Source organism: Acipenser ruthenus, chromosome 12 (genome assembly GCF_902713425.1).
Source record: "Acipenser ruthenus chromosome 12, fAciRut3.2 maternal haplotype, whole genome shotgun sequence".
Taxonomy (NCBI): Eukaryota; Metazoa; Chordata; class Actinopteri; order Acipenseriformes; family Acipenseridae; genus Acipenser; species Acipenser ruthenus.
In genome coordinates, this window is record NC_081200.1 from 27475109 (window position 1) to 27501362 (window position 26254).

Consider the following 26254-nt stretch of genomic DNA (forward strand, 5'->3'; position numbering starts at 1 on the left):
TTAACCACATTCTGGGGTGTTGCAGTTGAATATTCTTGGGAGCTCTCCGCTCTTCTCACTCTGTTTGTTAGATGTTGACAGCATGCTCCCTTTTCTCTGACTGACTGTACAACTCACTGGAACAAAGAGCAGCTTCTCCCTTAATTTTGTTTTTGCAAAATTCGACCTTGACAACCAGGTGCAACCATGCTCGGTTATATCTTGCTTATTTAGTGGACTTCAAGGCTTAGGAATTCACGAGAGATGTCTCCCCCAAAACTTATCAGGTGTTACCATGGTGACCAGGCCATTTTATTATTTATAACCTCAAATTGTCATGGCGACCAGGGGCCTATTTCTATCTAAACTGTAATGTTACGAATTTCTCAACTCCCTTTTTCATTTCCAGGTTCTCAACCATTATAGCAAAGTTTAACCTTTTAAATACTCTTATGGTCCTACAGTACCATATCAGCCCAGAATGCAAATTACCCAAAACAAAATTGAAAAAAAAAAATACAATAAAAAGTAGGTTATACATGTTCCTTTTCATGACCAGTATGATAGAGATGATTATAAATAGACTCATGGTTTCTCTATCTGGTTTGTTCAAGGCATGATCATTAGAGTTAAGCGTCATATAGATGATAAATAGAACTAGGTCACATAGGTAGATTTACTAGGTGAATGAGGAAGCAGTCATTTATGTGCAGGAAATTGCCCCTCTACTTCCTTTTCATTTTGAAGATATTTGTTCATCTATAACAACTGCGTTTTTGTTATATAATATTTAATCTATTTTCTATCCATCTCTAATGGAGAAAATGATGAATTATCAAATTGTAAAAAAAAAAATAGTAATATTTGCCAATGGCAATACCACAGTAGAATTTTATATCTAATATCAGATCATCTTAATATATAATATTGTTACCAAGTTGATGTGCACAATATCATTAAAATAAGTAAAATGTTGTTAAATCAGTGTTCTCTGTACATGTCGCCTTGGATAAAGGTGTCTGCCAAATAAATGTCTGTACTATTCTCTCCCGTGGTAGCTCTTTATTATAATGCAGATGTAGGCCAATACATTTTAGATGAACTCCCCAGTGGAACCTCTCAATGTTGTTACATCAACAAACAGTTTCCAAAAATAGATTATTATTCCCTACAAACAAATGAAGTAATGCTGTGACTACAAACATCTTCTTTTCCAGTGCAGGAAGACAAAAATAATCATTACAATTCTTCCCTGGGAGGGGCCACAAAACATACCGTCACACCTGACAAAGCAATGCTGCTGTTAGGTGGTTTATTTACAATGTCAACATTACATTGAGAGTAGGGGTTCTCTGTCATGATGCCTTCTGTTAAGATCTAAATCTAAAGTTTCGAAACCCCTGTTATAACGCAAGAGCTAAATCTTCATCTCTTGAACGTAGAGTATTCATGTACACACCATGTGTTGGTCTTCAGGCCTATACTGTAAGTGCAAGGATATAACTTGACAAAATTAATATTGTAAATTATTAACCAAATAATTCAGAATGATATACCCTCATTGTCCTTTCCATGTCTTACTTTTTGCTCACACACACATTCCAACAGGACATCTTTGAACCCTCTGCTTTATCCTCTGTGTTTAAATATCAAATAAATAAACTAAGAAATAAATAAACACGCGGCAGCCTTAAGCTGCAGTAAACATCAACCTCAATCCTCACACTTATGCAACCAACTCATACGGTATCAGTAAACTGTGTTTACTCCCAATCCCAAGATAGATTTTCTAACTAACACTAAATATAATATACTGTAGAGATCAACTGGTATTGCGCTACAGATGTTGAGATAAATCATATTCCAGGCAAAACTTTACAAAAAGCATTTCATAAAAACATTCATAATTCTGCCTTTCATTTTCATTCTGGATTCAAGGTGCTGGAGACAGGATGTTTTCACAGCTTCAACATAGGCTCTGCAACCTTCAGCAATACAGAAGTTATAACTTTGAATTTTCAACAAAGACACCATGTACGTTTCACTATATAGTAAATGATGTCCAGCATCACTGTGGCAGGGTGAAATCCCTGCCAGTGCACTGGTATGTGGGTGTGTATGGGGAATATTGGGTTGGCAGGGAGGGGGTTACAGTCTTCCCTGTAGAAACACGTGGGAATGTGGCTGGAGCCATAAATTGAATAATGGATGATTAATTAGGCTCCAGTCACAGGGTATAAAAAGGGTGTTAATGGTGTTGGGTTAGTTAATGTTGGAGAAGGTGAGACAAGGAGAGTTAGTGTTAGGGTATGTTGGTGTTAATGATGTCGTTGGTGTTAATGGTGTAGTTGGTGTTTGGGGGAGTTTGGTGCTGTGTTTTATTGGAAGCGGCGGCTTGGCCTGAAACCATGGTGTATTTTGAAAGTGTTTGTATTATTTTGTTTAAATGTTTATTTTGGCCATCATGTCTTTGTTTGTTTGTTCCTGCATTTTGTTAGTTGTTTTATTATTTATTATTCCTGTGTCTCCTGTGTCTCCCTTCCTGTTAGTAACAGCCTTGCCAGTAACACTGTCCTGGTCATAATCACATACTATGATTTAGGTTGTCAGTCCCGCCTTCATATGATATACATTCATCGATATCAGCCTGAGTCCCACAACTAATTACCCCCAGCAACTGTTGATAATTCAAACTCATTGGCAACCTGTACAGGAAAACTATTGTTCTCCCAATTTGCAACTTAACTCGTTCCTTGTACCTTTTTAGGATGGCAGTGATTGGAGGATTGTTCTGTTTTTTTATCAGCATGCGTTTACATTTTTAAATTTAAAAGTTTAAAGTTTTTGTTATCATTATTGAAGCGAGCACTGGAGGAAAGCACAGGAGCTGGAGGGAGAGCATTCTCTCTGTCTGACCAAATTTCTAAGTGTCTCTGTTTCTTTCACTGTCCATATTGTTCCCCTTGCCAATTTAACACTAGAACAGCCGCAGTTATACTCATAGTTATACTCATATAGCCACTCATGGGCTGCTCTCAGCTCCTGCGCATTTATGTGCAGGGATGTCCAGCGACCCGACCAGGGTCCACGGACTCCTCTGCCTGCCCAGACCGCCCCCCAACCAGAGTTGGATGCATCTGTCGTCACCAATTGATGGTTGTGTATCACTCCCATCCTTAGGCTTTCGCTTAGGTGAGAGGCTTGCCTCCACCAGCGTAGGGCTTCCTAGCATAGGCGAGACATGGTCAGCCGACGGAGTCTGTCGCGCTTGGGATGTAGCCAAAAGGCACTGACCACACTTGGATCAGGCTCATGGGTGGCTGATGAAGCTGCTGCCATCAGACCCAATAGTTTTTAACACAACACCAATTGTACTGTGAACCAGTGTTGAACAGGACCAGACAGTTACGAATGGCAGCTACTCATCCGACAGGTAGGCTTGCATCGTAAGGGAATCCAGTCGGAGACCCAAGTAGACCGTACTTTGCACCAGTATTAATTGGATCTGGCATTGTTGAGGGTGAGACCCAGCCTCAACAGATGCTTCGTCACAATCGCTGTGTGGGCCACTACTCCTTCCTGCGACTGGGACAGATCAACCAGTCATCCAGTTTGTTAATCTCTCTGATCCCTTGCAACCGCAAGGGAACTAGGATGTCATCCATACACTTTGAAAACATGCAGGGGGCTAAGGAGAGGCCGAATGGCAGCATGGAAAACTCAAAAACGTTCCCCTGAAAGGCGAAGTGGAGATACTTCCTGTGCGCTGGACGAATAGGGACGTGGAATACGCATCCTTTAGGTCCACTGTGATAAACCATTTGCACGGCCGGACAGTCTGGCGAGTATGGCGGATGCCAGTGCCTCGTTCTGTCCCATACCAGAGTACAGGAAGGGAGCATTGAGACTACCTGCCGAGACGCCTTGCATTCATGGTCCTCCTCAGCAAATGCTGACATCCGATTCTGTACCATCCGGGGCAACCACCGGTGCAGGCAGTGTCAGCTCCGGGGCTGGCGTTATCAGCTGAGCTGAGGCCAGGGCAAGGGCTTGAGCCTGCTTCCTGCCCAGGGGCTCCCAATACCGCATAAGGCTCAGCCGTGTTAGCGGAGGATGTTGTGCAGGCCATGCAAGTGAGGCCTAGCTCCGGTGGAGGAACTGTGTTCTCCTAAGAGTGTAGACTAAAAAGACGAGACATACACACGCACTCCTTTAAATCAATACTGCACAACAGTAGCTCACACACGACAGACAGTAAGGAAAGGCAGCTGCTGAAAAAAGGAGGAAAGAAAAAGAGGCTTCAGTTTTGGAGCCACTGATTCCATGAAAGCAACAAGCCAGCTTTCAGCACGAATGCAGGAGAACTGCAGTCGACTCAGAAACGCTCTTTTACACAAAACGCTCAGTTCAACACAAAAGTCTTACTTTACCATCTTGAGAGGCAAAAAGAGAAATGGCTTCCGTGGAATGACGGTTTTACCCCTTGGTAGGCGGGACCGAGGATGTCATCCAGGAAGGGGCCTATCGGCAGCTCTGGTATACAGAACTCAGTGAATACCTACCAATAGGCAGGCATTTCCCATAAGTCATGTTTTGGTGGTCATCTTCAAATTGAAAGGGAACATCAGGTTTAGAAAATAGAATATTGTAGGTTATATTCCAAATAAAAACATGTATTTTAAAAGGTAGTCAAAATGACTGCTTTGGCGGTTCTAGGTGGGCGGGATTATAACCTTATTTTCGCGATCCTGCCTTAGGGTTATACAATATTTATAGTGACCACTACAATAACTGTTTGTTCTTGTAGCTCTGTATAAAGAGACACGAAACACTAACTATATAAATTCCCTTGGCATACTTACTGTAGATTAACCTATAAATCGATTTTTTTGTAAAGTTAATGACTGCTACTATTCAGGAGAGCCTTCATGCGCCTGTATTGTTGAAGACACGGATCAGCTGGATGAGGCAGCGCATGTCCGTTAAGTATTCAATGAGTAGTGTTTTAATCCTCTTATGAACTCGAGAATAAGCAGACCTTAAAGTAAAATTAATGTTTTGTTTTAAGTGGACTGTAAGAAAAGTATTATTGCTTTCAATTCATGCTTTGAGTTAATGAACACTATAGTATTTGTTTGTATGTGATTTATACAAATTGATGTGGGTTTCATAAGGCAATTATCATTCTGCGTTTAAGGCTAGAATCCAAATGTAGCTGTCTTAATAATAGATAATTCTCGACAGGTTGTCTGGACGCAAAGATCGTCTTTATCTCGCAAGAGTGAGAATTGCCTTCTGAACCAAAATTATACATATGAGACTGAATTAACGATGCTTTGATTATCAAATATTAATGAAAGTAAATATTTGTGTTACTAATGATACCCCTGTTAAGACTAACCTTCACCTTAAATAGATGTCAGGAATGCAGCTGTAACCTTAAAGGAATCTCCCACAGATTGCGTTGGATCGCTAATCAACCAGCGGGAGTGGGGTGTTGTTGTTTAATCTTTCTTTTCTGTACTGTTTAGTTTAGTTAATTCATCCTTTCTGTATTATTTTGGTTTCGTTGTTGCACCTTTAATTTTTCCTTTATTTAGTTTTATTTCTAGTAAAACTGTTACGTTGTATTCACTAGAAATGTTGTCTAGTCTGATTATTCCGATAGAGGTTGAGTTCTACATGACTTGAATTCAAAACAAGTTATTTTATTATTACAATTTCAACTAGCTCAAATACAAATATACCTTGCACACTACATATAGATGTGTCTTATTTATGTTGTTCTTTTGTGTAGGTTGCTGACTAAGTTTGAACCACGCCTGTATTTATTGTGTTGCTAGTATTCTATATAAATACATAAAAAAATAAAAAAATAAAAAAACTCACATCTTTTCAGTGTACATTTCATTATTACACGATTACTTTTAGGTCACCTATATATCTAACTGAGTTACACCATTAACCTAGATTTTCATTGTTGTTAAAAAGTCAGTTCATGATAATCTTAATGTATATTTATAATTATAATGTACTGTATATTTGGGGTTTGAACGGACTGTCTTTTTCAAATACCTAATGCATGAATACAGTGTATTTCTCACACACAGAGATTGCATATGATGTTTTATAACATATTACAGAGTAGCACAAACAAATAACCAGGTTGTAATGTAACATGTCAATGCAATACTTGTTTAAACAAATATTTGTATTACTATTTGAATTTTTTTTTATGATATCACCTGGTGTATATGAATAAACATAGGATTTTAAATTATAAAATAAATACAAAACCAGCAGATAAACGTATAAATAGTACCCTAATTTTTGAATCACTACTTTCATTGTGCAGTACAACCTACATCTAATTCTGTACTGTTAAAATGTATGCATATGAAATCCCAAGTATTATTGCGCTTATTGCATTAAATATAAGATGTGGATGTTTGCACTGCCCAATTGTACTTTAATTGGTTACCTGATGATTTTGATTATTGTTCTGAAACGTGTATTGTTCTGCAGCCATCTGCTCAAACAGTATCACTGTGACTGTAACTTCCCATATCTGTGTTGCCCATCAGCTTTCCGTTTGCAGGGATACCTTCCAACAATGGTCATGTATAGTACACAAAACGGAACATGAATAAGGCCACATGTGTATTTTTAACCATTAAAGCTGCTGAAAACCGTAATGCAGTGTCATACACTGTAGAACCATTGCTGCTCTGTGTTTTCTCACATACATCAGCTTACAGATGCCTCTAGTACTATATTACTTTATTATGTTGTGTGTACAATATATCTCTATGATTTAATCTACTTTCTCAATGTTCAGATATGTTCATTTGGTGGAGCAATGTCTTGATGAATGTGGAAGTCAGAATGATATGGAGGTGCAAAAGAAACTCAGTCAAATGTGTGAGGCATACCACAGGGTTTATACATTAACTTCACATTTTTTAAACTTTAAACCAATTTGTCTGAAGTAGGGTCACAATATGTCAGGGTACATATTAATTACAAGGCCATGTGAAGATGTACATTTCAATACATTGTGTAAAACCAACACAGGAAAGCATCTGATAGTCTTATCCCATTTTCAACCTTAAAAACCCCTTGGGTTATTTATACTATTTACAAATATTACATTAAGAGGTGCATGGATGCAGTAGAGATAATGCTGGTCTCTCTAACTAAACCTCCTTTGGGAGTGAGTTTGAGTCTGGTTCAATAAGTCCATGTAGATTTTAGATCTCAGGAACCTGGGGTATGAGTCTTTTTCCATAAGGCTGTGCACTTTTCCTTGGGCATCATCAAAGCATGAGGGGGTGGGTTCCTGAAGGTTTCTCCTTGTGATCTCTCGTGTCTGAAAGTCAATGTTCACCTGCAGGAGGGGAAAAACTCAATGAATCACCAATCTATCATGTTTATCTACAAATAAATCTGTGTTAAAATGAAAAATTACATACATAAAGTCAAATGGTTTCTTAAATCTGAATTCTTACCGTAACAAAATATTTTCTTCTATAAGAAATATAGGAGGCAGTGTCATCATCATTTACAGTACCAACCTCTCTAGCAGCTTGAACATCAATAAACTCCTCATAGATCTTCTTAGCCTTCAAGCCCAGTTTCGCTGTGGACTTGGTCTTCTTATAGTCCTCACAGGCCATCCAGAACTCAATATTTTCCTCACTGAATTCTGTTTGGAGGAATGCTCTAAATGCAGCCAAACCATCTGGGAAAGTAATGAAAACATGGGAGTTACTATTACATGAAAAAAGGTGGTTGCAAAATATTTAGCCTACTATTCTTCTATTTAAAAAAAATATAGCGGTATCATAGAGGTTATTAGCAAGAATAGAGCAAAACAACTTAGATAATGTGGGATATGTTAGAGTATGTAATTATATAATTGTGTATCACACTTTTACAGTACTTCTTGTGAGAACATGGACTTTATTTTATTATGAGTATCACAGACAGTGGTATGGTTCAAAGTGGTAACAGTGCAATTGCGACAAAAGGTTTATGTTTCACAATGTGTGGATTGCCGGAACAATTTTTATTCCTATCACTGACTGCTAAAGAAAATAATTTTTCATGACTCCAAAATACTCCAGGGGGACTGCCTGTGAGAGGCTTTCCTTAGTTCCACAAAGAATTCCCTTAACTGTGATTTCCTTTATGTTTATGTTAGACAGCTGCTTGCATTTGGGAATTAACTGGAAGGGGAAATACTCTGAGACTGGAACACCAAACACCAGCATCTTTCCTTTTATTTTAGACCATGACTTGTTTGGTCTGTTCTATGCCTGTTGGTGAACTGTGGTGTTAATTCTGTAGACATAGCCTGTGTCTGAGTTACTCTTCATTTACAATGTTTCATTTCTAGACAAAACTCTTTTCCTTTGGGATGTATTATTATTATTATTATTATTATTATTATTATTATTATTATTATTATTATTATTATTATTATTATTATTATAGTCATGTATTCATTCTATTTTTAGTTTTCAGTATCTGAAGAATACCACTCGTCTCTATAACAGCTAATTATCTGACTTCTCTGTTTGTTTAAAAAAAATAAAAATGCCTAGAATAATTCCATATCCTTTCTTACATGTATTTGTCAGTGTTTTGTTCATTGTAACAAAGACTATGGTAGCTCATTAGGACACAAAAAGATACTCTGACACTTACATTTATGGGAAAGAAGGATGTCAAATGATTCTGTCCATTGTTTGACTTTTTCTGTTGATAACCTAACAAGTTGAGAGTGAGAATAATGTTAGATACCTCAATAAAAATGTGTTCTGAACTTTAATGTGTTTTGCAGTCTTACATATTGTTCAAGTTTTGTCATTTTATATACAGAACAAAAGATAAATAAAGTAATAATGAGATTGCTTTACATTACTATATGGAAAAGGTGTCTTTATACAGTATTTCCTTCCCTCCTACCCCCAAAAACGAAATCCTGGGACCTCCTTATAATATGACTCATCTGGCTAAATAAGCAAACATAGTATTTGTACTTATTCTTCATACTTTGTAAATCATTGAGAGAGAATTAACTGAGTGTCACCAGAGCTTTAAATCATTTTAAATGAGAAAATAGAACAAATGTGTACTTAGGTAAAGAGCTAGGTTGAGAAAGCTGAGAAAGTAAAAGGCAAATATTGGGGAGAGGATGGGACAGTGAAAATGGCACATTATTAGATATCATTGACTCTAAAATCCAACTGCAATCAGAGGTAGAAAAACTTTGCAAACTTTGCACATCTCTACATAGGTTTATTATTCTTACTTTGTGCATCTGGTTGTCTTTTCTGTTACAGGAGTAAGAAAGGCAGTGAAATCACTGTATGAATCTGATTTATTTGATAAACAGCCCAGTCGGGTCTTCATGGCTCTGGTTCTGAAAGAGGAATACATAGTTCATCTACATTCTTGTTATAAACTTTTTCATGCAAGATAAATTGGTAGTTCTTCGCCATTGCACTGATCAGCAGATGTAGACAAACAACCTTACAAGGTGTAATGTCCCTGTGGAAATTCAACGTTCAAGACAAATGGGCCTTAGAGTATATTGTGCACATACTGCTATCAAAGTCCTTGACATTTACAGTATAGCGTCCCCTATGATGCTCAGAAATGAGCCAATAATTGTGTTGCCCATTGTCTGGTGCCTCTACATGCTAGTATCAATACCCTGCTTTTTTAAAGCAGCAGCTAAAAGCAGGTGGATACAAAGGTATGTCTGACACCTACATGTGACAAGGTATGATGTAAAACCAAATCATTATCTGACTAAGCCCTTTACATTTTTTTAATTCACTCCTGTGACTTCCTACGTGTATCTAATTTACTATTCCGCCTACGAATACTGTATTATTTGAAGAAAATGATTTAACACTGCTATCAATGCAGAGAATATAATCATTTTGCCACTATCTGAATGTAAACTGTTTCTAAAACATGGTGCCCTTTTAGATCATGAAACACTGTAGTTTTATAAATGAGGTTACTCCTCTGACATGCATTATCGTGTTTACAGTAGTATCTCAGCATTAGCAGTATACTATATAAAATGGGATGCGAAAAAACAACAAACACACAATTGTGAGCTCTTCTCTATGTAAATCACATCGAAAGGAAAAGCACTAATGAAGCTGGTCATGTTGGTTTCTTACAAAAAGGAGAATTTCTAGTATGATGCACAGGCATATACAAGTTCTGGTATTAGACCTCTATATTCACAATGGACAAAGTGAGCTTTTGATACTGGCAGACTTTATATTTTCTTCAGTATAACAACTTGGAACTATTCAAACTGTTAAATGTACATATTCCCCTAAAATGAAAGTCAACTGCACTTTGCCCTATTGCTGTGAGTTTTGGTCAGGTAGGTTAGAGCATACCAAGATACAGTGACATCAGTAGGACTGTAATGTGTAATAATAAGCAGGAAGTAAAGCTGAACTGAAATGGAAATACAGCTCTGGTTTTTTTTGTTTGTTTTTGGTTATGACTAAACACATTTTGATCCAGAATTCCCAGAGATTTCTGAGAGATCCATCTATCCAATAAATACAGAGTTTGTTTTTGAACACTGCAATTTATATAACGTTTATAGCCAACGGAATTCAAAATGCCCAGATTAGTCAACATCACAATATGGAAGTTGACCCTCAAGGCATAAATTGGAGTTTGCTTATTAGAGCGTGTATTAAGCATATCTAAATGCAGCACTTCAGCTAGATGTCATGACTGCAAAATAACTGTATTCTTAAATTTAGAATCACCAGGGTCTTTTTTTTAAATTAAGCTCTTTTAAAAAACGTTTTCAGAAGAAACAACATTTTTTTTACCATTTCATCTTCATTCTGTCTTAAAAATATAATTGAAAATTATTGTGAGCTATCGAAAAAAATGCCTTTTTTTTAAATCTAAAGAGTTTCAGAAATCCTAAAGGAGCCTAGTGCTATCAAAACACACCCTTGGTCAAAGGGATCAATCTGAACAATAAAGTTGAATGTTGCTGTCCAAAGGCAAAAGGCAATAATTATAATATTCCTTCAAAATAACTTTTTTTTTTTCTGGTCAAGTCTCACATATCGTAAGGTATTGCACATGCTTTATTGTCAGGCGCTTATTCTTGCTGTACACAAGATCACAGTATACTGTTGCTTTCGTTTTTACAAATTAGGTCTACAAAATGTATTTATGCTTAAGAGTCAATAAATAAACATTAAAGAAATTCAACACTGCTCCCTGTCATGCTACTTATCAGTTAGCATTCCTTTGTCATCTGTGAGTTCTTACATTGGTTGTCAGCACCCCTTTAATCCAGGTTATCAAGTGACACATGAAATATAATCTATGCAGGGATGTGACAGAAATACAATGATTCTTGGTAGTAAATCTCCCTCCCGACCTGTGAGGGCGCCAAGCAGCGAGAACTGAGTTCCTTGGAAGGGCTGGCTCGACAGTTCTTTCCTAGGGTTTAAGGGAAGTGGGGCGGAACTCCGTTGCATTAACTCATTGACTCGGAAGGGAAACGACATGGCAGTCGCAGATTGGAGGGGCGGTTGCACTTGTTTACCAAGGGGTCATGTGTGACGGGATAAAAGGGGACGGAGAGACGTAATCTGTTCCTTCGCTTTGGTTTGTGTTGTTGAACCTGAAAGGACCCGTGAGAGACCCTGTGAATATACATATTGTGAGTGTTTTATTTGTTTGTCTATAATTGTCTTGTTTGTTATTATTAGACAGTTAATATGTTCTGGAGCTGTCGCCAAGGGCCAGCAAAAAACCCGGAACAGCACTGCACTACTGTCACTGATAAACTTATATCACCCACCACAAGCACTACTGCACTCACCCAGGACTGGTGACCGTGTTAGTATATTGTGGGACGGATATTTGTGTTATTATTTGGGACTGCAACCCTGTTGTTATTTACTCTGTGCACTACACATTGTTGTGAATTGTTGGGGATTATTATTTGGTCACCAGACCTGGATATAAACTGGATTATAAACCTCTCTGTCTGCTTAATTACGCACTACATCACTCCTTCACCTGTACCCACTCAACCACTTTGCCACACGTGGTGTCAGACACAGGATTATGGATCGTCATGCACTGGCGGATCTGCTGGAGGCACTGGATAGCAGACGGGAGACAGAGGAGAGAAGGAGGTAGGAGCGTTACACCACGCTCATTGAAAGGGTAGGGCTGGCACTATCAGGGGCAATTAATGCATAGTGTAAACCTAGCGATGGGCACAGGACAGCCTGTAACACAGGCTGGTGCATAATATCCCTTTTGCTGGGCATCTTGGAGCTGACAAGACAAGGGAAAAGATATTGGCTCGATTCTGTTGGGTAGGACTTCATACTGATGTGTCAAAATATGTAGCCACATGCCCAGACTGCCAGCGAGTAGCGCTGGGTCGAGTGCGCCCCGCCCCTTTGGTTCCACTGCCGATTATTTCCACCCCCTTTGAACCCCTTGCAATGGGCATAGTGGGCCCTTTGCTACCTTCTGATTCCGGGTATACACATATATTAATGGTGGTAGATATGCAAAGCGATACATGGAGGCATTTCCATTGAGGTCCACTAGTGCCACTGCAATAGCCACAGAGTTAGTGCAAATTATAGCTGGAGTAGGATCATGGAACCAACTTTTTGTCTAAAACATTACAGCAAGTATATAAAATATTAAAAATACGTCCCATCAGGACATCTGTTTATCATCCACAGACAGATGGTTTGGTGGAGCGATTTAATCAGACCTTTATAGCCCCAGGCAATGTAGAGGATGATTTAGGCCCCTGTCCAGAGACCCCTAGCACTAAAATCATTTTGATGGGGGAACAATTGGTTCCAGATCAGCAACGGAAGCTGCGTAAGCTTATTGAGGAGTTCAGCGATTTTTTTCTGACTTGCCCAGCAGGACTAACTTGGTTGAATATGACATTATCTCTCCCTCAGGTGTCACAGTACAAGAGAGACCTTACCGGATCCCGGAAAGTTGACCAAGTGGCATTTGCAGAGGTATGGGACATGCTCAAACTTGGGGCAGCAGTGTGGAGTGTGGGGCAGCAGTGTGGAGTAGTGGTTAGGGCTCTGGACTCTTGACCGGAGGGTTGTGGGTTCAATCCCCAGTGGGGGACACTGCTGTTGTACCCTTGAGCAAGGTACTTTACCTAGATTGCTCCAGTAAAAACCCAACTGTATAAATGGGTAATTGTATGTAAAAATAATGTGATATCTGTGTAATGTGAAATAATGTATAATGTGATATCTTGTAACAATTGTAAGTCGCCCTGGATAAGGGCGTCTGCTAAGAAATAAATAATAATAATAATAATAATAATAATAAATAATAAAATTGAGCCTCCCAGGAGCGAGTGGTGCAGGCCAATTGTCATAGTGGCCAAGAAAGATGGCACCAACCGCTTCTGTGTGAACTTCTGGAAGGTAAACGCTATTGCCAAGTTCGATGCGTACCCTATGCCTCAGGTCGACAAACTTCTAGATAGACTGGGAAAGGCAAAGTTCATCTCTACTCTGGACCTGACAAAGGGATACTGGCAGATTCCCTTGACCCGCAGTTCTAGAGAGAAAAACGCATTTTCAACACCAGAAGGGCTGTTCCACTTTAAAACCATGTTGTTTGGGCTACATGATGCGTCTGCTGCCTTTCAGAGACTGATGGACCAAGTTTTAGGCCCACATCATGAATATGCAGCAGCGTATTGATGATGTGGTTATTTACAGCTCCACCTGGTGAGAGCATTAGGCTAGGGTTACAGCCGTCCTTCAGTCTCTAAGGGCAGCCCTGGCTGACAGCTAACTTGAGAAAATGTGTGTTTGCCAAAACAAAGACTCAACATTTGGGATTTGTAATGGGAAATGGAAGGGTGAGGCTCATTGTCACCAAAATCCAGGCTTTGGTTGATGCAGCAATCCCCAAAAACAAGACTCAGGTGAGGTCACTACTGGGATTAGCCTGTTATTGCCACTGCTTTATCCCCGAGTATGCCACAGTGGTTAACCCTTTAGTACACTTCACCAAAAAGAGTGCACTGAATTTAATTAAGTGGTCAGTTGAGTGTCAGGGGGCGTTTTATACTATTAAGCGTAAACTTTGCCAGGCCCCCACTCTTATCACACCTGATTTCACCAAGAGATTTATCCTCCACACTGATGCGTTGGATGTGGGTTTGGGTGCAGTCTTGTCCCAAAAGGTGGACGCAGTAGAACACCGGATTCTGTATCTTAGTAAAAGATGCTTCCTTGGGAGCGCAACTACTCCATAGTCGAAAAGGAGTGTTTGGCCATTAAATGGGCTACTCACTCTTTACGATATTACCTGCTGGGATACTCATTTGATCTTGTCACAGACCACTTCTCACTCAAGTGGTTAAGCACAATAACTCAGTGGTATCTGGCATTGCAGCCCTTCATGTACCACATGGTACACCGTGCGGGGAAAGACCACCAAAATGGACCACCATTCTGAAGATTATTAAAACATGGCTAGGCAATGCTTGGCACACAGCTAACAGCAAGCAGATGAGAAGTAAAAGCATATATTGTAAATGAAAGTCAGTACATTAGGTCTAGAAACAAAGATCTATAAAATGCTATCCCTTTTCCTTAATTATAAGATCTGGTACCTTTTTGTTTACAAATTAACCCCTGAATCTATGTGACTTTTGTGACAGAGAAAGAATGAATCTTGCTTATAAATCTCACTCCTGACCTGTGAGGGTGCTGTGTAAAGGGAACAGTGTGCCCCGGACTGGATGGTTTGACAGTTAATTCCAGGGTCAATCGGAAGTCAGCCATCCAGGAAGGAGGCGGAGCCACAGTACACCAAGTCATCACCCCAGATGGGAAGCAATGTGGCAATCGCGGATTGAATGAAAAATGATTGCACTCGCTAACCAAAGGGGCATGGCTGAAGGTACAAAAGGGGATGTGGCCTAGCGAACTGCTCCTTTTTCTATGGTTACGGACGAACCGCTGAAGGAATGTGATATACAGTGGTATTTGTTTGTTTTGTCGTACTAATTGTAAACGGTTGTTCTTGTTAGATGGCTAACACGTACCAGGGGCTGTCGCTAAAGGCCAGCACCAACCTGGACAACACTGCACTACTGTTCACAAATAAAGTTATTGCACCACTCGCACTGAAAAAGCACTCACTTTGGACTTGTGACCGTGTCTGCGTTCTGTGTGTGTATTTACTGTAATTATTATTTCAAGACTGAACCCTGTGGGATTTACTAAGCAGTACACATAGCTGTGTATTGCCAGTTATTATTATTTATAGGGATGCACCGAATCCAGGATTCAGTCCGAATACCTACTTTTTGAATAGGGTTCGGATTCGGCTGAATCCTTAGGATTCGGTGAACCGAATCTGAATCCTATATATCCACCCAGACACACATCCATTTTAATACATCCCTCCAATGTGTGCAGTTCTTCTTTAAATAAAAGACACGAATCTGGTATTAAACATAACTGTTGTATTTAATAACAAGAACATGTTTAATGAACTCTGTTGCAGCTCTCAACTCCCTAAATTACTTGTGGCACACGCACTAAACACACGCAGCTGCTGAATGCAAACATACCCCCGTGTGCAACAGCACATTCACATCACACTTTTCATGGAGTAAAGTTATGCAGTAAACCTGTAATATATAGTAATATCAAACTGTTGTAGACTTTTGTGCTTTGTTGCTTTATCTGTCAAATGTGTTCTTGAGCTCATACTGAGGGAAAAAAAAAAATCAGTGCACAGAAATATATATTTTTTGTAACTTTACAACTGTCAGATATGCAAGACGTTGTTGAACAATATGCTTTAGTAAATTAAAGTTTACGTTATTGCAATGTGCCAATACAAATTGAACCATTTGGGAACTGCTGTGTTTTATTTAAATCATTTTAAAACTATTTAATAGCCTTTTTGATATGTGTTACACACACGGTGCATTTAAATCAATGTGGGTTTTATTTCGCAGGGAGATCATTCAGGTCACTCATCACTGTAAATTTTTCCTCATAGCTCTCAGATAGGGGTTTGAATTTTTTTATACAGTAAACAATATCTATCAAAATAGTGCAACACCATTATTATAGATAACTTAGCACTCACCTGCACCCTTTCATTTAACCTTGTGGCAGCAGGTAAAGTTATTTCTATTTGTTTAATATTTCTTGCTACACACAGTCCCACCCAGTCACAGACTCAGAAAGCCAATCAGCTGCTGTATAGGTCTGATTGATGGAAACGATCCTCGCAGGCAGTTGTGTGCTTTTGGTAGCAATTAAGTAAAACAATTCAATTAATTTAGCGACAGTTTGCACAATTTATACTTACTTTACTGAATACACTGCAGTTTAGAGAGGTGAGTTACAAATCCTGCTCTGCCTTAAAGTGTCCCGAGATTCTGGAGCCTGTTGGCAACTCTACTCTCAGATCAGGTGACACAGTTTGAAATGTCATTAAAGAAAATAGAGGGTTATGGCAAAGATGCAGCTCTCCTTTCTTGTAAAGGTAAAGTAAACGGTTCTGTATTTTGACGTTTCTGTTGTGGGGGGAGAGGGCTGGCAGTAAATCGTGTACGTTTCAAACTGAAATCTTATTCAGGGATATATTTCCATTAGGTAATAAAAATACTATTAACTAAAAGGCTCAAAACTATAGATTGTGCGCGTCCCTTGTTAGTAGCTGCCAGTCTGTTTTTCATTCATCAGTTTTCTTGACAGTTTTTGTAAATTCGGTATTCGGTTCGGTATTTGGCCTAATATTTACAGTTGTCAAGTGACTTTGGATTATAAATAAAACACCATTGCACCGTGAACGTTGTTTTTTGTCATTACTTGAGCACCGCATCACCTCTACACCTACGCACTGCAAATCACTCTGCCACACTTTCTATAAAGAATATTGGGACATACTTCATGCAGTACTCTTCAACAACTAATTGGACAGGCAATTGTTATACATATGTGTGACAATTGATGCAATAATAAAAACATTCCTATTAGAAACAAAATGACTTACTGTCTTCTGTTTGTTGTCTTCTCACCCTGTTTGTCCTCCTCCCTACAGACAGAAGAGCTGTTTGCAGATAGGTGAGACAGCTTGATCTATAACAACAGAAACACAATACTCAGCTCTGGTGCCTCACTGGATATTTGTATTCACCCAGCCTTGTAAAGCACAATATTACATGTCAATTGACCTCTTAATGAAAACAGCTTGCCTAATCAGTATACAATTTGTCTTCCTATTATTGTATAGTGTTTGTTTACAGAGCTAAGTTGAACTTTATGAAGAGTGATTTGTTGTTTTACCCCATTGACTTTGTACAACAGTTCTGTACAAATGACTGTCAAAACACCCAGATTTCTCTGATGTTGGGAACATATTTAATAACAGAACACGTGTATCTTATTATTTATAGATTTTTCCTTGAATGAGAGAACATAAGATAAGATTATACTTAAATATATATTTACGTTAAATTCAGATTTTTTTTGTTGTTTTAAAATGATGATGCCCAGTACTTGATACAAAATGTTATAAATGTTTCCATAAGAACAGATAAACAGAACACAAATGTATGAGTCTGCTCATGTTTTTCTTTAAACACAAACTTTTAGTTTTGTATTGTATTTATGGGGCTTATAAAAAGATTTAATTCATGAGTAAACAACAGGGCTGATTTTCAAAGCTTTTTACTCCACTATGTAACAGCCTTAAATACCTGCTGTGCTTATTTCTAGTTTTGTATACAAATACAGATTGATATTCATGAAACTGTCTCCTTGTTCGTGTCTTTAATGAGAGTCTAGAGACGTTTTATGAATATAAAACAAATGTTATTAAAATAACACATTTAAAAAAAAAGAAAACATGTGGTTCTATGTTGTTATTTCTGGGCATCCCATGCATGTAATTGGTCTTTCACATTCATTAATGATTCCAATAACTAAATCCCTAACTTGTCTTAAAGGTGCAGAAACAGATTTTTCTAAATGATCTGTGGCGCTTCATAGGGTGATTTAATTAATTGTTATTTCAAATACTCTTGCAGTTTTAATCAAGTCTATTTAAATAATCACTGTTCCTTGGCCTTACAAAGAACCATCTTTAGCCTGATTCGCATGGGACTAAAAATCACCATATAAACAAGTGGCTTCTGAATTTTACCGACATCGGTGAAATTTAGTCCTGTGCGAACCGTCCATTTCTTTTAATACCAGATCATTTTCTCAGATTTTTTTTACAGAACATCAGGACCTTCTGTAAAATTTCAAACTCAGATGTCCTGTGTCTTTTTACTTAGAATTGATACAATATTTCCGGGGTATTCACCTCAGAGCAATACCAGCCTTTACAATAAACCATAATATGATATTACAATTGGTATGATCTGTCCTGAGATTCTACTGTTCAGTAAAATGCAACGATTGGACATAACCAAATTACGGGCGAAAATACAAAACATAAAGGACGATTCTTAAAAAAATGGATGCTTTGAATGGTGCTTTTGATGTATGCAAATACATATCACTCAAGGAACTAAATGGTTATTCTAGCCTTTCGAAAAGAAGGTACAACAAAATTAGTTATTTATACCAGGTTTACTGTTTACAAATCATGTACAAAAGCGCCTTCTCTGGCCCGAACATCACATTTCATTTTGAATTTACCAACTTTTTTTGATGAAAACAAATCCATGTCTGGGAGGTTACTAGACGTCCTCTACTTTTGACCAACTCTGAGGACCCCTGATTTTTAGTCCTGTGTGAATCATGTTTATGTCTACATTAAACACTTAGGGGTAGATGTACTAAGATGGGCCAGTTGCGCAAACATACCGTAGTTTGCATTTTCGTTACGACAATTGCACATTTTGTCGTATGTACTAAAAAAAAATATGTTAATGAAGACAGCCACAATATACTAATTTCAATATTATTTGTGTCATCTTAGCAAGCATTTTTTTCAAATAAAATAGTGACAGTTGAGTTGTGGTTTACTGCAGCAGAGAGTGCCCGAAGGATAACGTCTATACATGCAAGGGAGCAAGAATCAAAATTACATTGTTTTTGTTTAATGTAAATGTTATCTGTACAATGCATTATGTTCCGTCTTCATTTTACTTATTTTAATACTGTTTATATATATATATATATATATATATATATATATATATATATATATATATATATATATATATATAAAAAATGAAAGGCAGTTTAATCCCATCAGATTCTATAGTGGGGCCACAACCTTCACCCCCACAAAGCTTTTCATAATCATGCAGTAGCCCCTTGCTAAACCAGACATGTTTGTCTGACATAAGGAGGTGTCGGGTTTAAAAACAATACAATAAAATTGCACACACATACATTTACAGTTCTTGATGTATTTTAAATATAAATCATTGTGTTGAAATAACACTAATGTGTTTTGGGTATGCTACACATTAGATTATTAAAAATATAAATCTGTACAGTATGCCTATACAGTATACATTACAGTAGTAAAATCAAATGAATACCTAGTTCACTTTTTTTGTACTTTAGCCTACTGTTGGTAACACAAAATAAATCATGCTGATTTATTTTAAATTGAAACTAAATGATTGTAGTTTATCTATTTCTTGAAAGCCCACGCAGACTAATTATTATTATTATTATTATTATTATTATTATTATTATTATTATTATTTATTTCTTAGCAGACGCCCTTATCCAGGGCGACTTACAATCGAAATTGTGACTAATGGTCACATGCAATCTTCCTCCAAAGCAGACCAGTATGATGCCCTTTTGTAATAGGTAGGGTTTTGTGCATTCTTAAAAGACAACAGGTGGTACAGTGGTAAAATACCTGCGTTTTAAACCTGTTACCTGTTAAAAACAAAAGATATCAAAGAAGTAAGTAGAAGATCTGCCTTGGAGACTGAATTGATTTACGGGATGTGCTAAATATACAGTAGGGCCTACATACACACACCACTCCATTGAACAGAATCGTTATAATAGGCTACCTATATATATATATATATATAAATTTATTGTACTGTGCTATTTTGCTTTGCTATATGTTTACAGTAACATTATTTTATATTTATTTTACTATAATGTATGTCAAATTTATTTTTAATTTTAACTTTCATTAAACCATTTTAGCATACCCACACCTCAATTAAAATACAATGACGCCCACCTCAGGGCACAGACACGTTTGTTGGAAACCCACCAAAAAAAAGCAGGTCAATCGAAAATGTTATCATTTTATAAAGGAATGACAAGATTGCACCATTTTTTGTCCTGTTGTGAACAAAGTCATTATTAACCTAGGCAAATAAAATGTGCTTAATGATCTACCAACCCACAGATCGATCCAGCTGAGACATGCTGGACGAAGTAGTTTCTTACAGTACAGCTATGTTGGGCCCCCTGATCTTGGGCACTGTTCCTCTTCCAATGTCTTGAACAGGATTTATTTTTGAAATACGTTTTTCAAAGACCCATTTGATGGATGGTTTGCATCATATGGCATTCAGATTGAAGAAATGGCTATTTTCTGCTTTTTATTTCCCATTTCTGATATATTTTAAATGGTTTCGCAGAAAGATTGATTACCTGACAACAAGAAAACTGCCATTTAAAGGTTATGGCTGCAATTACTCCATCTGGCTAATGGCATTTAAGCCTGATTTAATTTTTTTTTGATGGGTTCCATAAATTGTAAGTGTATTTCATTATTATTATTATTACAGTAATCCATTTCGTTATTTTTGCAAGACGATACATTTTTAATCATCAGTGAATTTTAGGAATTCACAATAATCATGCATGACAGAACTAAAATAAGAAGTGTCATTACCTAACCCATACCATTATTTAGTGTGGAACAAACCGTTATTTGTATCTGAAAGCAGCAACCTCGTTAAAAAATGTATGACATTTTAAATCATGTTATTCTTAGGCTCCTTGGAGCCATATGTCTTGTTATTTGCACACCTCTTTTCTGAGAAATCGTCGAAAGAGGATGTCAGCTCTTATTTTAAATTCGACTCAGTCATCCAGCAACAGAGATTGAAGGCCTGGAGACTAAATATTATGCATTAGTGTCCTCTGTTAAGAGCAGTCGGTTGTAAACGTTAGGAATTGCTGAAAAACATGGGTTGGCACTTCTAGATGGTAATATCATAAATAGGACTTCACCCCGTCATTGCTGGGGCCACGTTACTCTGTGTGCTTTAAGAATTTGGTAACATTGGGATTCAGCTGTTTAAAACCTAACTAATCATTCTTTTAGGTACCCCATGGCAAACCATATCTAAAACATCTATTTACAAGTCCCTACAAATGTTGTTAATTTCTGGTTTGGTAGCTAATGGCATTTTGGGTTAAAGAATCCAGACAGACCAAAGCCAAGTCACAAGGCAGTGCCACATGTAGTTGCGAAGTTTATTGCAAACTAATATTTTTTGACAAAAACCAGATGTTGGTATTCGCTAGAAATGACAAAAATACCTTGCACTTATTTACCACCTCACCAGAAGTTGCGTGACAGTTTCAAAAATTGCAGATGAAAAAGAGCTCTGTGTGATATGTGAGATTAAAATATATGTATATATAAAAAAATAAAAAAAACGAGATCAACAAAGCAGCTCTCGAGCCTCTAAACGTTTTAGAACGCAAAAAGTAAACAAACGAGATTATGCTCACGCACGCATTGTGATCTCTATGGGAGGCCATCTGGGTCAAAAAGGCATTGTGCTGCTTTAGAGCGAGTCAGAATCTCATGGGAGAGAAAAAAGGCCAGCATGCCATTCTGAAATGCCTTGCTTAAACAGTGCCCAACTTGCTTGTTCAGCTACAAAAAGGTACAAGTAAACGTCATGTTATTATTTTATGAAAATGTGTATATGGCCACTGTTTACTGCAAAGAAATGGCAATGGCAAGAATGAAAAAAAAATGTTATGCGGTGTCATCTTTATGTACTATTTATAAACAAAACAAAACAACTTTTAACTTGAACTGCTATTTAGCATCCTTTGTTTCATAATTCACTGGGGTAAAGTAAGGCCAACACAATGTATTCTTTACTCCTGGGATATTTTTCTACTTTAATATGCTACATATTGTAATGTCTTGCAGTAAACTAAAGGCACACACACAGGGGCCACGCCCCCTGCCCCTGTTGCTATGCTGTCTCTGCCTGCGTTCTGAGCAATATGATGGCTTGTATTACTTTTTGAAAACTAACGAATAACCGAACAAGTATTTAAATTGAGCGAATATCTGAACATGAAAATCCCATGTTAGTCCAAGCACTAATATATATATCATAGGGATTATGAATCACCCTGTATACAATCAATTACTGGCTTTAAAGATCAACCCTGCCTCTCTGTTACACAGAGAGTAGTGATTTATTTTTCATGGACAGGATGATTAACAGACAAATGGACCAATGGATTGACTAGTTGCAGTATTGTGGTTGTTTTTCTAGGATATTTCAAAAAACATCATGCAGTATGATCAAGAGCCAGCTGTGTGGTGTCTGAAATTATCATTTATTAAGTACAAAACCAAAGCTTACAGGCAGTTTGTTCTCATACAAAGGGTGAATTATTAGCATGTGGATATGTTGGTCTTGCAGCTTTGTTTATCTAAAAATAATTAAGACCAAACATAAAGCATTTTTGTCCCCATAGTGGCATTAGCTCTCAGCAGCATTATTTTAAAAAAAGTGTGGAGTGGGGGGTGGGTAGCAGGTTGCAAAGATTCCAATCATTGGGGCCCTGAAGACTGGCCTTTTTTGGTTTTAACGTTGGAAGGTATGATGGGATTAAAAAACAAACAGCAAACACTTCATGAGTCATGCATTCCTGATATGCTAATGTGGTGTACCTGTCCTTTTCCCATGGCTAATGGATAAGAGCCGGGCTAACAGCTCCAACAACTCTCTTCAGCTGACTGGTTAGAGCAGGGGTGTCAAAATCAGTTCCTGGAGGTCTCAGGCCTCAAAATGTTTAATAGGTAATGTACCTTGAATCAAGTGCATTTTTTAAATCATCAACTGTTAAAAAAAGACCTTGAAAAATAGAACAGTAGAACAAATAAGTTGGAATGAAAACCAGAAGACCCTGCAGCCCTCGAGGACTGGGGTTCGACACCCCTGGGTTAGAGCATCTGTCTGCTGTATGTATCACAATTTCAAGTCTGCATTCACCAACCACCACTATTTAATATGACATTTAAACTGAAGTTGAAATGTTTTTTTACAGCATAATCCTTAGACAACAAAGACATTCTTATAAAAAATAATATACAATCTATTATCAGTTATTTTGGTATTACAATACATAAATAATAAGGTTCTTCAATCAATTGCAAGATGTTTGTCAAATCCCAACAATATTCCAGAAAAACAATACAACAATATTATTGATGGGGGCTCCCGAGTGGCGCATCCAGTAAAGGCACTCCACCCGGAGTGCAGGATGCGCCCTATAGCTTGGAAATCGCTTGTTCCAATCCAAGCTATGCCACTGCCGACCGTGGATGGGAGTTCCCAGGGGGTGGCGCACAATTGGCCAGTTGCTGCCCAGGCTGGGAGGGGTTAGGTCGGCTGGGGAGTCCTTGGCTGACCCCACACCAGCGACCCCTGTGGCTGGCCGGGTGCCTGCAGGCCTGCCTGTATGCAGTTCAGAACTGCATGGTCCTCCGACACTATAAGTTCTGGGATGGCTGCACGGCGGGCTTGCAGAGCGAAAGAAAGCGGATGGCTGACAGCACTCGTTTCGGAGGACGCAAGTGCTTGTCTTCGTCTCTCCCGAGTCAGTTCGGGGGTTGCAGCGGTGAGACAGGTTGAATAATAATTGGACATTTCAAAATTGGGAGAAAATCGGGAATTAATAAAGATAATTGTAAGAAACCAAACAAAAGAATATTATCGATCATGTAAAATGTAGGCTACAAAATACACCTTGCAAATTATGAAACACCAACGCGTTAAGACAATTTGACTGGGAATGGTCTTATCTCTTTTGAGTTCTTAATCTTTTCAATATATCCCCAGATTGGCCTCAAATAATTAATTTAATTGCAATTAAGGAATACAAATACATTGTTGTGTTTTGAAATGATTACTAATGATTTCTAATTATTTACAACAACCCTTGTGTTACCCCTTGTTGTTCTTATTAATATATGTATATTTTTAAATCATTCTTTGCTCATTTTTTGGTCTCCATTGTTGATTCAGATACTTAAGAATAAAATTGTTACAAAACAGTACGTTCATGTTGTTACAGTCTTACCAATAACAGCCTCTTGTCATTGACTTGTCTTATTAAAATATATCTAGGGATGTATTGCAGATGGATACCCCATAAATATGGAACTAATGCTGTGGTATTGCCAAAATCCCACCTGTTCACATATTCTGTTATGCTCTCTGATGATTCCTAATTAAATAACAGTATCCTACCTTGTGTGTACCTGCAAACAAGGAGAATAAAGCCTTCCAAAAATCTCTCACGTTGCTGGTGACCTGGTGGGGCACTGCGACTTTTTCAGGGCGTCCCTCTGCTATCTGTTGGTACATCTGAGGCAGTGATGGCAGCCCGTCTCGTCTTGATAGTCTCTATTCTCCAAGAATAGCAACAGGAATGTGTGTTTGCCAGTGCTACATGTTCAGAGAGAGAGAGAGAGAGAGAGAGAGAGAGAGAGAGAGAAGGAGAGTCTACTGGAGCACTGCAGTCTCTCAGGCATGCATACTGTACCAGGCTTCGTTAGTGAGAGCTTAGAGTAAAATGATGCATTCACTGCTTGTTTTTTTTATTAGAAGATATTAATTTTAAATGCATTTTCTAGGTTGGGGGTGTGTGCTTGAGTGCACAAAGCAGGGTCTGTAGAACAGAGATAAGCGGCAGGCTGAAAGCCGTTTTATCATTTCAATTCAACAGATAAAAGGACAGGCTCACGCTGACAAGTGCATTAAAAGTCCTTTCATCTGAATGTGTGTTCACGTTCTTAAAAACCTATCAGACACCTACTGTTATTTTAATAAGGAAAAAAAGGAAGACTAACAAGATACAACATGCATTCATTTTAAATGATACCAGATGTTTAAAAAGGTCATAAATATGAATTGATTTGCACTCGGCAGAAGCAAATTAATGTTGACTGATAAATATGTACATGAACAGTACATACCGCTTTTATAGGTAAATGTTTATCCATACATCCTTTGACTGGTTTATTTGTCTGGCTTCTGATTTTTTTGGAGGATCTAGTAAACGTAACTGATATGTTCTTATGTTTTGATCATGGTAGAGGGGGGTAAAGAGTAAGTTTACTTGGTTTAGACTCACTACATAAAATTACATCTTTCATAGAATTTCTCCAAATATTGCGAGGATACATTAGGTTAGGTGTGACTATAATGGTACTGGGGAAAATGCTACCACGGAGATACCTTAAATGTCATTACCATAAGTCATTCCAAATGAGAATTATATTATAAGTCTCATTATAATAGTAAACTAGTTAAGAGATTGCCCCGGTGAAGTGCCCAAGGACACTTCATGGGCAAATCACAGGTTTCTATTTGGAAATGCTAGTCACTTAGTTCTAGTACTCATGACGTTAAGATTATTCTTTCCAGTAAGGTGCAGTTGCTTCCGATCCATCTTGACGTGTGTTTCCCAAACCCCCTCAATATTCTCAGGAGCATTATGACTTTATGACTTAAGGGTATAATTTGGAAAAAAACAAAAAACAAATGTAGTGGTCTTGGCTGTCTAAAGGGTTACAATATCTATTTTAATAAAGTATGGCTTTGCTGCAGATTACAAAATAAATGTAAAACAGCTATTCCAGGTATGCACAAATGCATGTGTTCAGTTTATGTTATCCTAATAGTTTTGCAATGTATTAAAAACATCCACAGACATCTGAGAATTACTCCAGACTACTCAAGTAGAAGTTGCTGCTCTTATGATGTTCTCAAAATGTCAGTTAGGAAGTAACTTTTGGGAAATGACCCACAGGTTAGAGGGAGGAAAATCCCTCAGGTGTTTCATCATCTGAGTAAAATTCAGTGTTGGGGACTCTATATTAGGATACAGTTCTGTAATATGTGCTGGAGGTACAACCTGAATCTTAGACGCAGATACTACTGATTAAATTAAAT

General features: G+C 37.9%; 1 protein-coding gene across 2 annotated transcripts; it reads right to left on the bottom strand.

Annotated features, from left to right (window-relative positions):
- Positions 1-5792: 5792 nt before the first annotated feature.
- LOC117416864 (regulator of G-protein signaling 8-like) lies at positions 5793-24827 on the bottom strand. 2 transcript variants are annotated; one of them, XM_034028307.2, is made up of 6 exons: positions 24559-24696; positions 17086-17171; positions 9296-9406; positions 8689-8750; positions 7554-7720; positions 5793-7366 (listed from the first exon to the last, which is right to left on the bottom strand). In XM_034028307.2, the coding sequence occupies exons 3-6, from the start codon at positions 9394-9396 to the stop codon at positions 7172-7174; spliced, it is 525 nt and encodes a 174-aa protein (XP_033884198.1). In that variant the 5' UTR covers positions 9397-9406; positions 17086-17171; positions 24559-24696; the 3' UTR covers positions 5793-7171. The 2 variants fall into 2 exon arrangements, with proteins under 2 accessions (XP_033884198.1, XP_033884197.1); XM_034028306.2 differs by having other exon boundaries at positions 5794-7366; positions 24548-24827.
- Positions 24828-26254: the final 1427 nt, after the last annotated feature.

What these genes read in the sequence shown, in the direction of transcription:
- LOC117416864 (XM_034028306.2), bottom strand. Translation starts at nt 24,664, where the DNA reads ATGTACCAACAGATAGCAGAGGGACGCCCTGAAAAAGTCGCAGTGCCC. An exon ending in TGTTTGCAGGTACACACAAG is followed by an intron (nt 17,172 to 24,547) that starts GTAGGATACTGT and finishes CTGTTGTTATAG; the next exon opens with ATCAAGCTGTCTCACCTATC. An exon ending in CATCCTTCTTTCCCATAAAT is followed by an intron (nt 7,721 to 8,688) that starts GTAAGTGTCAGA and finishes TTACTTTCCCAG; the next exon opens with ATGGTTTGGCTGCATTTAGA.